Source organism: Ambystoma mexicanum, chromosome 8 (genome assembly GCF_040938575.1).
Source record: "Ambystoma mexicanum isolate Mex_15411 chromosome 8, UKY_AmexF1_1, whole genome shotgun sequence".
Lineage (NCBI taxonomy): Eukaryota > Metazoa > Chordata > Amphibia > Caudata > Ambystomatidae > Ambystoma > Ambystoma mexicanum.
Window position 1 is genome coordinate 307197400 of NC_090929.1, and position 13634 is coordinate 307211033.

The 13634-nt window shown below is 48.8% G+C and overlaps 1 protein-coding gene across 2 annotated transcripts in view; it reads right to left on the reverse strand.

Moving 5' to 3' along the window:
- The window catches only part of LOC138471864 (ficolin-1-like), a 199192-nt gene that overhangs the window by 32715 nt on the left and 152843 nt on the right, over positions 1-13634 (reverse strand). Inside the window, exon 10 of one of the 2 annotated variants that reach the window (XM_069609722.1) lies at positions 6504-6665. The exons of the other annotated variant lie outside the window; for it this stretch is intronic. Coding sequence (XP_069465823.1) covers positions 6504-6665 — 162 coding nt within the window. The remainder of the gene's footprint in view (positions 1-6503; positions 6666-13634) is intronic. 2 annotated transcript variants of the gene reach the window in all.

Below are 13634 nucleotides of genomic sequence, written 5' to 3' on the forward strand. Positions count from 1 at the left end.
TCTCACCTATCTTTTCTAACTGCTTTTCTATCGACTATCCTATCCCTCTCATGAAGTCTGGCAGGTTGAAGTTCAAAAGGGACATCCTGGTCTCCAACCAAGGCCTCCCTATCGCTGATGCTTTGTCCAGACAGACCCTCACCGGCATACTCTTTAACATTTCCTGTCCAGGCCTATGGACCCCCATTTGGTCATATGGCACCTGGTGAGAGGCCCTCCTAGCCCCCTTCCACTCCTATAAGACCATCATTAATGTCTACTTAAATGGCAACGTCTTGGTCCAGGGCCCACAGGTCAATCTCCTCCTCTTTGATAGATGCTTTGCACGCCTTATCAACCTCCTTTCCTCTCCTGCTATCCCTTCTTAGCTCTCTTTGGCTCCTCTGCCACCTCCTTCCTCTGCCACCTCTTCGGCATCCCCTGATGCTTCTCTGGCCACCCCTCTTTCACTCTCTTCTGCCTCTCAGTCTACACTGCCTTCTCTTCTTTCCTGCTCTGCCCATCCTTGGGTACCTCTGGCCTCTATCCCTCCCTGGAAGTCCTTCAAATGATGCAACCTGCTCCACATCGCTACTCTCAACTCTCAACCAGCTTTCAAACACTCCTCTGACATCTGCCATCTCCTGGAAGAGCTTGATTTGGATGTTCTCAGTCTCACCAAGACTTGGTTCACAGCCAGCACTGTCACGAGTTTTAACACTCACCTTCCTGATGGCTATCCAAACCCAGAACCAACCATCCCATTGGGGTGTAGCCTTGGTTTTCCCAGAGTGGATCTCTGCTTCTATCATTCCAATGCAGCACTACTCCTTCTTTGAATGCCTGGTCTGCAGGTTCTCCATCTCTGCTGGCCTCTCGCTAACTGTGGGCACTATCTATAGGACGCCTGGCCAGGTCGCCCTCTTCCTCTCTGAGTGGGCTCTCCTCCTCGCTCCTTGCCTCTACCTGCCAACTTCTCCTCCTCGAAGACTTGAACATCCATCTGGATGCTACCAGCCCTTTTTCAGGACTCTTTCGCAACCTCTGCGATTTTCTGTCTCTATTCTTACTTCTGGCCCAGCTCACTCTGCAGGGCACACCCTGGATGTTCTGATCTCTCAGGCCTCTCCTTCTCTAACCCTCTCAGCGCTCTTCTCTCCTGGAGTGATCACTTTCACCTTTCTTCCCACCTATCGCTCTCTTCCCCGCAGGTCAAGCTGATTCCAGCACTTCCACCTACCTTCTCGGTCATCCGACACATAAAGCGTGTGTCAGTTGAGACTTTTGCCACTACTTTCTCTCCTCTTCCTGCACCTTTGGCTGACTCCCTGACACAGCCCTGTTAGGCAGAATCACCTGCAGTACCCTTGGGGAACACTACAGGCAATTAGGACTACAAGTGTAAGCACAATTTCACCTTTGGTACAAGCCTGTACTACACAGTAAAGTGGTAGCGATGGCTGAGCAGCCAGACTTATCGCAAGAGTTTAAGTGAGCAGTACAACAAGTTACACAAAGGACCAACCAATACAGTGATTCAAGTAAACACTTACTGAAGGTTTCTTGGTAAAAGAATATACATTTATTTACTCAGTCAGTTATAAAGCATTACTCCAGCATAATCAGCTCAATATCACACACTAATACACTACAAAAATCCAACCGGTAAGTAAATGAACAAGTTTAGCTCCAAAATGAAGTGGGAGCAAAATGGCACGTCAGATACTTAATAAAAGAGGGAGAAGACACGTTTATAAGTATAGACAGCCCAAATACATACATAGGCAGGGCAAAGTGTTTCAGTTAAATACAACAAGCAATTCTTCTTATTAGGCGTGGGCCAAAGTCAATGGTTCAGAGTCTTTTGTATAGGATAGCACAGTTCTGGTAAGTAATGGTTAAGTCTTTGCCACAGATTTTTAAAGGATTTGGCTAGGTGAGAAGTTTGACGAATGTTTAGGGAAGGACAAGCCTTCATAGTTGAGGAAAGTTTCACACACTTTCTCAACGGCCAAAAAGATTTCCGGACTGCATTGCACAGTACCTTGTCAATGAAGAAAGCTGTAGTTGAGGCAGTTGTTCCTGGCAGTTCGAGCAGATCTCGCTGTTCCTGAGCTTCAGTCGTGAGGACAAGAAGGAGGACATCGGGAGGTTCCTGCACTGCCCAGGGAAGAGGCCAAAAGCTATAGCAAGACATCGGTTTAAGGTGTGAGTGCCTTAAAATCCACGAGCTGGTTTCCTTCCCTCTGGCTATCTGGTTTTCAACAGCACTCTGATGAAAATTCGACCAGAATAGGACGGTGTCCAGGTGGCTTGCGAGTTGGTTGTTCCCACCAAACTCAAGGGAAGAAGTTAACCTTGAAGGGCTTCTCTATCATCGGAGTTTCAGGCAATTCGGACCTGCAGCAGGGCTTCACCGGTCGTCCAGGAGTTGCAGCACTCCTCTTCCTTCCTCTCCTCTACGGTTCTTTCATTCCAGTGGTCGACTCTGCTTTCCAAGTCCCAGAGACCTGATTTTTAAACAGTTTTCCCCCATTCACTCCTGCCTGGCTTTCATTCACACAGCAGGGTGGCTGTCCTTGCCGGACAGCCAGCCGGCCAATCACGCCAGAGTGCATTCAGGTCTCCTAGGAGACTAAGCACAGGGAGTTTAAGGCACTTCCCTCACATCCTGTCCACCCCAGACACCCTGCTGCCAGAGGAGGGCTTCAGCACTGAAGCCCGCCAAAGCTCAACGAACAACGGGACCAAACCTGGTTTGGCGCGCAGAGACAAACACAAGAAGGACCTTTCCTAAAAGAAATGGCGAAAAAAGATGACCAGAGTCTGTTTTTACAGATAGGTCTTGGGCGCCATATTGAAAAACATGGCTGACATGATTTTTAGCTACCGTTGTTAGCGGTAGGGAAAAATCAGGGTAGTTTGATCTAAACCACTGCCACCAGCCATTTAAAGTAGGAAAGGGTAACATTTTACTGTTACATGAGTGTTTTGCTCAGGGGAAGCTAGGCAACCCCTCCAGCACTCTATAGTAAAATAGTGTGTGTTGGATCAGTGCATTTAAAGTAACTAGTAAAGTCAATGTAACTTTACATGCCCTGGGAGACAGTAGTCAGTCCCAGGGAAGGTATTTAAGCCTTGGGGAGTCTGAAAGACAGCACTGTGTCACTGCACTGAGGGTGCTGTGTGACACAGAAAAATATGATGCCTATGAAGTTGTGTTAAAACTCCATAACCAAAGAACACAAAAGTAAAACACACATCAAAATACATGAAAGAGTGGTAAAAAGAGGCTCACACGCTTTCCAGGTAAACAATCTTAATCCTAGCAATCCAGCAAAATTGCTGGGGGTCTCAAAAGGTAAGGGAAATTAGCACATTTTGAGTATGATCCCTAACAGGCCCTCTCTGACCTTCATCTCTCTATTTCTAACACTCTGGATGTCCATGCCCCTGTCATGAGGTTCCGCTTGAAGACCAAATCCAAGTGCAACTATTGGTATGATTCAGACCTTGCCGCCCTTAAACGCAATAGTATGGTGGTGCAGAGGAAGTGGAGGTCCTCAGGCGCACCCCCTGACAAACGGGTTTGCCGCCTGCTCCAAAGGCAGTACAGACTCTCTGTCCTCTCTAAGAAGAGAGCATATATCCAAGCCCGCATCTCTATGGCATCTAACAACTCGGCCAAACTTTTCAAAATCTGCAAGGAGCTGGCCAATCCAGCTGCAGTCTCTACCTCTCCTGTTCCCACCCATGCCCTCTGCACGGCCTTGGCCTCTGATTTCACTACTAAAACTCAGGACATCCTGTCCACCCTCTCTTCTTCTACCTCCTCTTGCTCCTCCTCTACACTCCTGGCCCATATGAGGTCGCCTCTTCTCCTCCTTTCCCCTGTTCACCCCTGACAATGTTTCTAGACAAGTCTTGCATCAGCCTTGGCCGATTTCTGCAATCATTCCTTTTCCACTGGAACTTTCCCCTCCCCCCTTAAGACTCTCTTGTGCACCACCTTCTAAAGAAGCCCTCGGCCGATCCTTCCTTCCTCTCCGGCTAACTATTGCCTGATCTCCATCACTCCTTTCCTGTGTAAACTCTTGGAAAAGCTGGCAATCTCCCAGCTTAATCTACATACTGAATCTAATGGTTGCCTCCATGACCACCAGTCTGGCTACAGAGCTGCCAGAAGCACGGAAACTGTTTTCAAACACTTTAAATCATTTAAAAATGTAGAAACGGAATAATAACAGCTATTACTATTTGCAATATAGTTTGCAAGCAAGATAGACTCAATATGTCGTCTGAAACCTGTGACAATGTCCCCTGCCTGGCCTTATTTGTGTGTGTGGGGCTGGCCCCACCACTGGCTACATGATGTGGGTATGTAGAGTATCTCTTTGTCCCCCCACAACACTGTGGCCAAGGGGCACAGGAATATCACAAAGCCTGCTGCAGGTAAGGGCTCTGCTGTTTGTGGCTGTCCATATGAACCTCAGCGCTCACTGTATGATTGCTGGCCCGGTCTCTTCTGGATAGGGGCATTGATAAACTGAACGGGCTGCTCTTGCGGTGAAGCCCACCATTGTTGCAGCAAAAGATATCAAGTGTTATCACAGGATTAACAGTAAAATACTGCGGTTAATGTAAGTCCTTACATGATAACAAGCCACCATGTTTAAGACTATATATTTGATTTGCCAAGCATGCCTGCTGTTACATGGAACTGATTACCAGCAAGCAGTCACACATATACGAGATTTTTTCATATTACACCATTGTCCTAATCTGTTTGTGACATTGACTATTTATTTAATTATTACATTTGTATAGCGCACAAACAGCCCATGGGCATCGTGGCGCTGTTACTTGCAAGGAACTTAGTTGCAGGGAGGTACAACATACAAATTTACATTTTACATATTTTACATTAGTAGCACCTTAATGCAGTAAGCTAGTTGCAGGTACATTTGCAGGTTTATCAGGAGATATGGCTGTGCGGAAGGCAATGAGTGAGGCTTCGGCACAAAGTGTCATAGGAAGGGCGCTCCATTGTAGGGAGGCAAGGCAGGGGAAACTAGCGCTTCCTGCCCTGGCTCTTTTTACCCTGGGCATGGTGAGCATATTTGCATAGGGTGATCTGGAAGGCCTCGTAGATCAGAGCACTATCATAATACAGCTATCCTCCTGGAAACTAAATCTGCGCATTCAAGTTGTTTAGGGGTGAGAGTGTCGGACTATGGTGTACCCTCCGTTATTTTTACTCTTTTCTATTTTTGTTTTTAATTTTTAACCTTTGATTTTTAAAATCTCGGGGCTGGCGTATATTGTATGTTTTTATAATTGAATATTATCTAGCACTTTATTATGTCCAGTGTATAGCTATACTGTCACTGGCTAAATATTTTTTAAATGTCTTAAAGAAAAGCAACATCATTTTTAATTCCTATCAAATCAGTGAACCACTCGACTAGTATTTGTAAAACATTTGACGAGGCAAATCGCCTGATAGGTGAAATAGAATCTTTGCTTAATTCCTTAAAAGAGCCATCTGGCGGGGTTAAGATACTGACGAGGTCCAACTATATTCTTACATGACGAAAAAGCAGTTACATGTACGCTATACATGTGTCGCTGTTCTCTCTGATAAGGATACAAAACCTCAGCAACAAAAGCCCGAACTTCCCAGTGAGCTATGCCAGCAGGGAAGTGGCACTTAAACCCTTGTTGTACTGGGTTCAGCTCTGGAGTGCTCCACTGTTCGATAAATAAAGGGATGCACTAAGACAGGTAATACACCAAGAGGGTGGTACCAGTTTACCAATGGGCGAGGCATGTGAAAGAGCTAGTTACTTACCCTGGTTACACTAACTATGCTGGACTTTCGAGAAAACTACTGCTCCTAACATAAAAAAGCTGTACAAAGTGAAATTAGGCTAAAGGAGCTTGAACAGAACATTGATAGAAGCATATCGATGTCCACAGTCAGTAACTGCTGGAATTACAAAACAGAAATTGGCTACGATCATCACCTAGTTATGATCAATCCAAATCTAGCGTGAACTCTTAAACATTTATTGTTGCCCCAGTTGTATTGACCATAGTGAATCAGAGATTCATTTTTTACGTATCCGCCCTTTGTATGGCAATTTGAAAAGATGATACTAAACCTATATTTTTAGAACTAAATATTCACAATATTCTGGATGCCATAAGAGCCTGCAAATGTACCAATAGTGATGCTCGTGTATTTGCTGTTGCTAAATTGATATATCGTGCTTGGATTTGCAGAAGGAACATGATGGACGATTGCATGAATTCACTTTAATTTGTGATTATTTAGGAGATATTTTGGCAGGGTACAGTTTGGGGCCCCATGGACTGGGCTGATGTGGCCTCCTCCTCCTCCACCTCCTCCGCCAACCTGGATGCCTCCCTACCATCTCCCGCAGTGTCTTGCCCCTATTTGGGCGCATCTGTCCCTCCCACGGCTGAGGAGTCCTCCACTACCTTCACCCTCTTGGACCTACCCTCAGTAGCTGCGCCCGTTGACTCCGACGCGGCACCAGCCTCCTCGCTCCCGGAAGATGACAGAACCTGGGAGGACGACTGGGCCTTGCGCCTGTGCCTGGTGGAGGCATCCCTGCTGCCGTGCTCCACCGCGCCTTCTCCACCCTCTTCCTCCATCGTCGCTGTGGAGAGGGATACATTGAACACAAGCATCAGGGAACTGAACAGATGTCAGTTTGACATAGAGCAAATGTACATGAGTGGCACTGTTAAACGTCACAACCATCATCACCCTCCACAACACACAGGTCAGTGCAATCAACACACATGCACAATCATGTATGTCATGTGCAACAGACATTCAGATCCATGTACCAGGCACTGCTAGCACATAAAAATAGGGGCTCAACCTCACGTGCATCTTGGGACATGCATATCTCATTCACACATATTGCCTGACAGTCATGCATCAGGCCATGGTCCCTCTCACGTCAGTGTTAGGGAGAATTCTCTGTTTAGGCTGAATTTCCTAACCTATTGAGTCCCCGAGCAGCTTTGCTGGATTTTTGGGGTTTATTTTTTTCTCCTGCCAAGAGTGAGACTCTTTTACCCTCACTCTTGGACATGATTTGAGTGTATTCCTTTGACTCTAGATGTGTTTAATGGGCTATGGGGTCTTTTACTCCATAGGCCTTCATGTGTTTTTGTGATGTGTGTTACACAGCACCCTCAGTGCAGTAACACAGGGGTGTCATAGTGACCCCCCAGTATAGACTCCATACCCTGGGACTGACTACTGTCTCCCAGGGCATGTAAAGTCACCATTCACTTTACTAGTCTTGAATTCTGAACAGAACCAGTACAAACCATCATATTGTGGACGTACTGGCCGGGGCAATTCGATTGCCCCGGGGTCTGTTAGTCGAGGGGGCACGTCTCCGTCCCCCCTGATCGAGTTTTGTCTGGTGTCAGTGGATACTACTTTTTATATTCAACCGCAAATATTTCTCTATGGGATTTTCCCATTATTTAATTATTATTAATTCTCCGGTTGGTATTTTTTGCCAAAACTCGGTTCTAAAATGGCATTTGTATTCTCTTCTGTGACTCCAACCCAAGTCGAGCCCTTTGTTCCACTTTTTTGGCGGGCTTCTCCACAGAAGCCCTCCAAAGTGGTGCCACTCTGTCTGGGGTACTTAGGAGGGATGGAGGGGGATTTAGGCACCCTGGACTGAGTTGCCTAGGCAACTCAAGTCGCACTCCGTCCTGATTGGCCCAAGTCTTGAGCTGGCCACTTAGCATGTTTGAGTGACAGCTAGGCTGAGTGAATGGGGGTTTTCTGCATAAAAGCAGGGCTTTGAGGACTGGAACTTCAGAAGTCACCACAGGACCTAAGAATCCGACGAGGGAGAAGCTGAGCCGACCTGCCACAACGACACCACCGGTGGAGCCCTGCTGGACCGTCTCACCACTTTTCCCAACGACAGAGGAGATCTCCCGCCGGAGAGTCTTCTTCCTTTGACTGGTGGGGATAACCAGTTTCACCGTCTTTTCACCTTCCCGATGCATCTTGTGGCCGCCTTGCCTTTGCCAAGCACCCCGGCAATCTGAATACCACGTTTTACCACGACTGCGAAATAAAGGGTAATACCTTTAACCGGAAAACTCCGCGGCTGGTTTCTTCCCTGGCAGTGCAACAACCTTCATCTTTCCTCCAAGTCGAGATCTTCTCTTCCTCTGGACGACGTCGAGACTTGCACCTGCTGCCAGGAACAACTGCCACTGCTGGAGAATCCTTCCCACTTAAGGTACCGTGTTCCGCCTGGCTCCCCTTGCCACCGACTGTACGGGGTAGATTTAGCCCCCGGCTTTCGAACCTGGGTTAGCCTGGGACACCCTGGCTAAACTTTTCAGAGCCTCTCTAAACGCTTTTCGAACTCTCTGCAAGACTTTCAAAGCCTAGTGTAACTGTGTGATCTTGGGCGCATTTGTGCTCTGCTCTCTCTAAGAGTGGGCCTAGACTATAAACTTTGGCTCCCCAGTGACTTTTGCTCTTCTGCCTTGCTAAAAGTGTTCCTAAATCTTAGAGTGGTGTATCTTCACATATTCTGTCTTTTTCCCTCCCCTTTTCATGAACTTATTGGAGTGCCATCTATAGTTAAGCGCTCACCTCTGTCTGTAAATAAGTGTTGTTAACTAAGAGTTGTCTGATAAGGAATAAGGGTTGTATATATCATAATAGTAACTGTGTTTAGAGTGTTTTCCAATAAGAGTGCTGGAGTGTTTCAAACAGTGTGTTTTTAAATAAATAATTATATACTTTGATACCAAAGCTCTGGTCAGTGTTTGCTTGTGCTATTGTGTCTGAGTGCCTATTGTGTATACTTTGCATACTGCCTAACTCTTCTTGAGGGAAGTCTGACTGCTCAGCCACAGCTACCAGGTAAATCTGGGTGGTACAGACTGCTACCAAGTGGGTTTACTGCTAACACCTGTAGTCCTAAATCTTTTGCAGTGTTCCCAAAGGGAACTGCACAGGTTTCTGCCTAACAGTCAGAGTGCACTTGAGGACAACTCGGCCACATGAGTCTATCACACATTGAAAAGCTCATAAGTCATACATCCATGGTGTTGGCCAGTCACACAACCACTTCCCTGGCACATGCACATGTACACCATGCATGCCTGTAACGTTGCCAAAACCAACCATGCGTCACGCCAATCACATGCCCCTGCAAAGTCACATGTATGAAACATGTGCCGGTTGCTACATGCTTGCGTGCATCATGCATTCCAAACCAAACGACATTGCTGTCACACATGTTTGAATGCACTCACATGCAGAACTGTCTTGGACATGTACACAGACATCTGTACAAGAGGCATGCCGGACATGAGGCCAAGGTGCACACTCCAACCATATATCATCATGCACATGCACCATGGTGGACGAGAACACATGGACACTTACCAGTCGACTCCAGACGGAGATCCAGATCCATGACCTGGGCGTACAGTGCTGGGTAGAACCTCTCCAGGACCCGATACTCGTCAATGGTCAACGTGTTGTGGGTCCTGGCCTTGAAGTCTTCCCAGTGCTTGTGGACATGTGTGTAGTCGCGGGGTGCAACCCCCTCCACGTTGATGGCACCCACAATGTTCTCCCAGAACTTCCTCCATCCTTCCTTGCCGACTTGCGATGGTCCATGGAAGAGGGCATCATAATGCCGCAGGACTTGCTCCACCCGGATGCCAACTTCCCTGGCTGAGAAGCTGACAGCCCTGTGCCTCGCTGCCGATAATGTTGGGTCAGACATGGCAACCCCCGAGGCAGGTGTGGGTGGGCAAGGTGGTCCTGGGGCTGGGCTGTGGTGCGGTGGTATGGCAGTCGGAATTCTTCGGGATCAGCAGATGTGGTCACAGTCACAGGAGCACCGACAATGGCTGATGAGCAGGCACAAAAATGCAGGGCACGTGGGCAGCAGGCACACAGAGTGGGCAGGCAGCAGCAGATGGCTCGTAGGAGGTAGCTTGGGGAGGCAGGTAAATTGGCTGGTAGGCAGGAGCGTGGGTCTTCCGTATCACTCGCGTGGCCAGTTGGAAACAGAGTGACTCCGCACATGCGGAAACAGCGCATTAGCATGGAATCAGAAGTGCGTAAATTACGTGACACGTGCTGTACGTTGGGCGTTGCCGTTCAGTTTTGGTTTAAAGGTGTGCGTAGGACAACATTGCAATGTACGTGCATTTCATTGCAGACGGACGCGTGGATTTCTGATTATTTTGGGGTTCCAAGTGATTTTTTCACTACTGTGGCAGTGCGTACTTCTTATTTTGGCGGAGGAACAGCACACGTGCGTGTTTTTTTTCCATACGAGGCAAACGGTGAGTCGCATACGCACTTTCCAAACTGCTGTTGCCCCTGTGTATTGCGTACCCCCATTTTTGACGACACTGTACCTTATGTGTAATCAGTGTGCATATTTTTTGTGTTGCCATGTTGCCACAGCATACTGTGCAGCGTATTTCAGTTACACGTGGGCCACCGAGGGGTCGTGTACACGTTTTTTATTTTTGGGGTGCCTTTGCGTTGCGCGGCCCATTAATCTTTCACCAGGGGTCACACTGAGCCTTGCTGGAGCACGCTGGTAGGTTTAACATCACCTACCCTGCCCACTCACTCAAATTGCCCAGGTCAATTGTCAGCTGCACCTCCCATTGCACTAATCCATCTGTGCCATGACTGGGAGGGCAAAAAGTGGGAAGGGAGGTGCTGGAGCTGGCAGAGGTAGCCTAGAGGGCCGAGTTGCTGGCAGAGGTGGCCGAGGGATCCGAGGTTCCCAGGTCCATGCAGGGAGGGACATGCCACCATCTCGACTTGGTCCGGTAGCTGCAGGGGCAGATGCAGCACCACCCACCCAGGCTCAGGGCCCTCCTGCCGGCCCAGGGAGACCAAGGGGCACATGTCCATGTCCCTAAGGGCAAGAGGCGTGTGCTGCAGGGACCTGCAACCAGCGCCAGGGGACCAGGGCCAGTAATTTAATCTGCTGACCAGACCAGCCAGGGTGCGGTAGCTGCAGGGGCAGATGCAGTGGCACCCACCCAGGCTCAGGGCCCTCCTGAAATGCTTGTGGTGGTCCTGGCCCAGGGAGACCAAGGGGCACATGTCCATGTCCCTAAGGGCAAGAGGCGTGTGCTGCAGGGACCTGCCACCAGCACACAGGTACACATGCCTGCAGGGCTACCTCCACTAACAGCATCAGTGGTTGATGCCTCAGCCCTGTCCACCAGTGCTCCAGCCCCCTACTGACCGAAGTGGTCACAGCCACCCAGGGTCTGCACAACCTTGCAGGAAGGGTAAGCATGCAGTAGGCAAACAGGCTCAGCCCCGAGGCACAGCACAGGGGACCCGTACAGTGAGGAAGAGGAGCTTCAGTGATGAGGAGATCCAGATCTTCTTGGACTACGTGCGGGAACATGAGGCTGACATGCTTGTACAGGCAGGTAGCACACATACACACGCTCAGCGTATGGCCCACTGGCAGTGTGTCGTCGATCGTATCAGCGCCTTGGGCATTGAGAGGTGCACAGCTTTTGAGGCAGTGAAGCATTGGAATGACATCCAGCGCCGAGCCAAAGATAAGCTGGGTGTCAACTACACCTCCACTCTGGTGACTGGAGGTGGACCAGCAGTGGAGGAAGAAGTACTCACTCCACATGAGGACATTGCTAGTCAGATGATTGATGTGCTGCACTCTGTGACAATGAACATCTGCACACCTGCTCAATCCTTCCATTTCACTCTCTCTGGCCTCTCTTGGCCCTCATCCTGCTCAAACCTGTGATGGCGGGTGGCCTGTGACCATATGCCACTCCACATTCTCCTTCTCTCTGCTCCTCTCTGATGTCTCTGAGTGGTCACCCTGCCAGCTGATCTCCGCTGGGGTAACCTCCCTTTCCTCAACTTCCCACAGCATCCCACAGTCTCCAGGGGACTGGTCTTACATGTGGTGTGGTACTGCAAAGACCTCAAGCAAGATATCTGTGTTCCTAATCAATGTGCTTGGCAACTCATGCAGACCTGGACTGTGTGAGTTGTCCTTTTGTCTTGGGGGCATGTGTTGTACCCCATAGGACTGTGATATTGGAATTGCCTCACAGTGGGTATGACTGTTGATTTACTTTCACGGTGCAATGTCCACAGGGACGTTTGGGTCCTGTGGGCCCAGTTACTTCCAATCCATCATCCACATTGGCTTTCTTATCATGGACTGTGATCATGCCTTCCCTACTCACTCAGGGTCAATCACTTCTCACATTGTAATCAGTTGGTGGTGAAGGTCTATCTTTGGCAGTGGCCTCCCTCTGGTATGGGCTCCGTGCCTGAATAGGACTGGAGGTGATCCTTCTCCGGGTCAGGTGCCACTTATGGTGCTTGATCATGTGTTGTGCTTTTGCTAATCCTCACCCCTGCTGCCGTCCAGTATAACTGATGGAATGCACTAGTCACCTGCCCACCTCCGAGCTGACACGTGCACTGCATCCACACCATACCCCTCACTCGGGGGATGTTGGATGTACCCCTACAACCCTCTTCACGCAAATGACACATGTTGTATGCACTTCCACTTCCACCAGGCCGCCACATTCCCATGGGTTATCAGTGTGTTGTGTTTGATTTGTATGATGTTCACCTGTGGTGCACTGGCCACTCTCATTTACATCCACTGGGATCACCTCCAACGTGCATATTCACTTGACTGGTGTCAATGTGACATGGGATGTGTGTGTCCGGATTCAACATATCACAACAGCCTTGTATCTTAGCACCTTGTGCGACTTGTGTGTATTGAATTGGTGAGTTACATGTCATGTCTGTGCTTAGAGAGGCATCAGCTTCACCTCACTGATGATCCCCAACAAGGGTGAAACACGTGTATGGGGTTGCTGGTGGTACTCTCGTTCAGGTTGGAATTGCCATTGCATTTCGGTGCTGGACTGCCCCTGGGCAGGACAAAGACTGATATGCAAATGGATATTTCCCATCTGTGAAAGGCACAGTGAGTAAAAGCAGTGGCTGCGAACTCTCAAGTGGTTAATAACCACTGAACAGGTTATCAGGCCTTGTTCTGTCGAGAGAGGGGCGCCCGCTACCTTTGCAAACTACATGTCATGTCATGTCACATCCCTCATACTCGTGACAGTGGTATGCAGGTTACATCTAATGCATTTTGCAAATCCAGGCATGGCTATGCTACGTGGCACATTTGTGGCATATGTGTGTTTGCATCATGGATGTTGGTGTATGAAATATACCATTCAGGTGCTAAATGTGTTTTTGCCCTTTCCACACACGTCCATGTCTTCTTTCATGCGGTCCATCACTTGCATTGACACTGCGTACGTGTGGGAGTTTGTGACAGGGCAGGTTGATGTGTTGCATGGCAACATTGTTATGCCTATGGGCCTTATTCCGAGGTGGGCGGTAAGGGGTTAATGCGCCAGTAAGGGTACCAGTGCCGTTAACCCCTTACTGCCGCATTACGAGGTCCTTTAGCGGGTCCCGCTAAGGGCAGCTGGTTTTACCAGGCGCCCTTAGTGGGAGCTCCTAAAGGACCAGCATGCTAACAACAGGCCCATTATTAACGGGC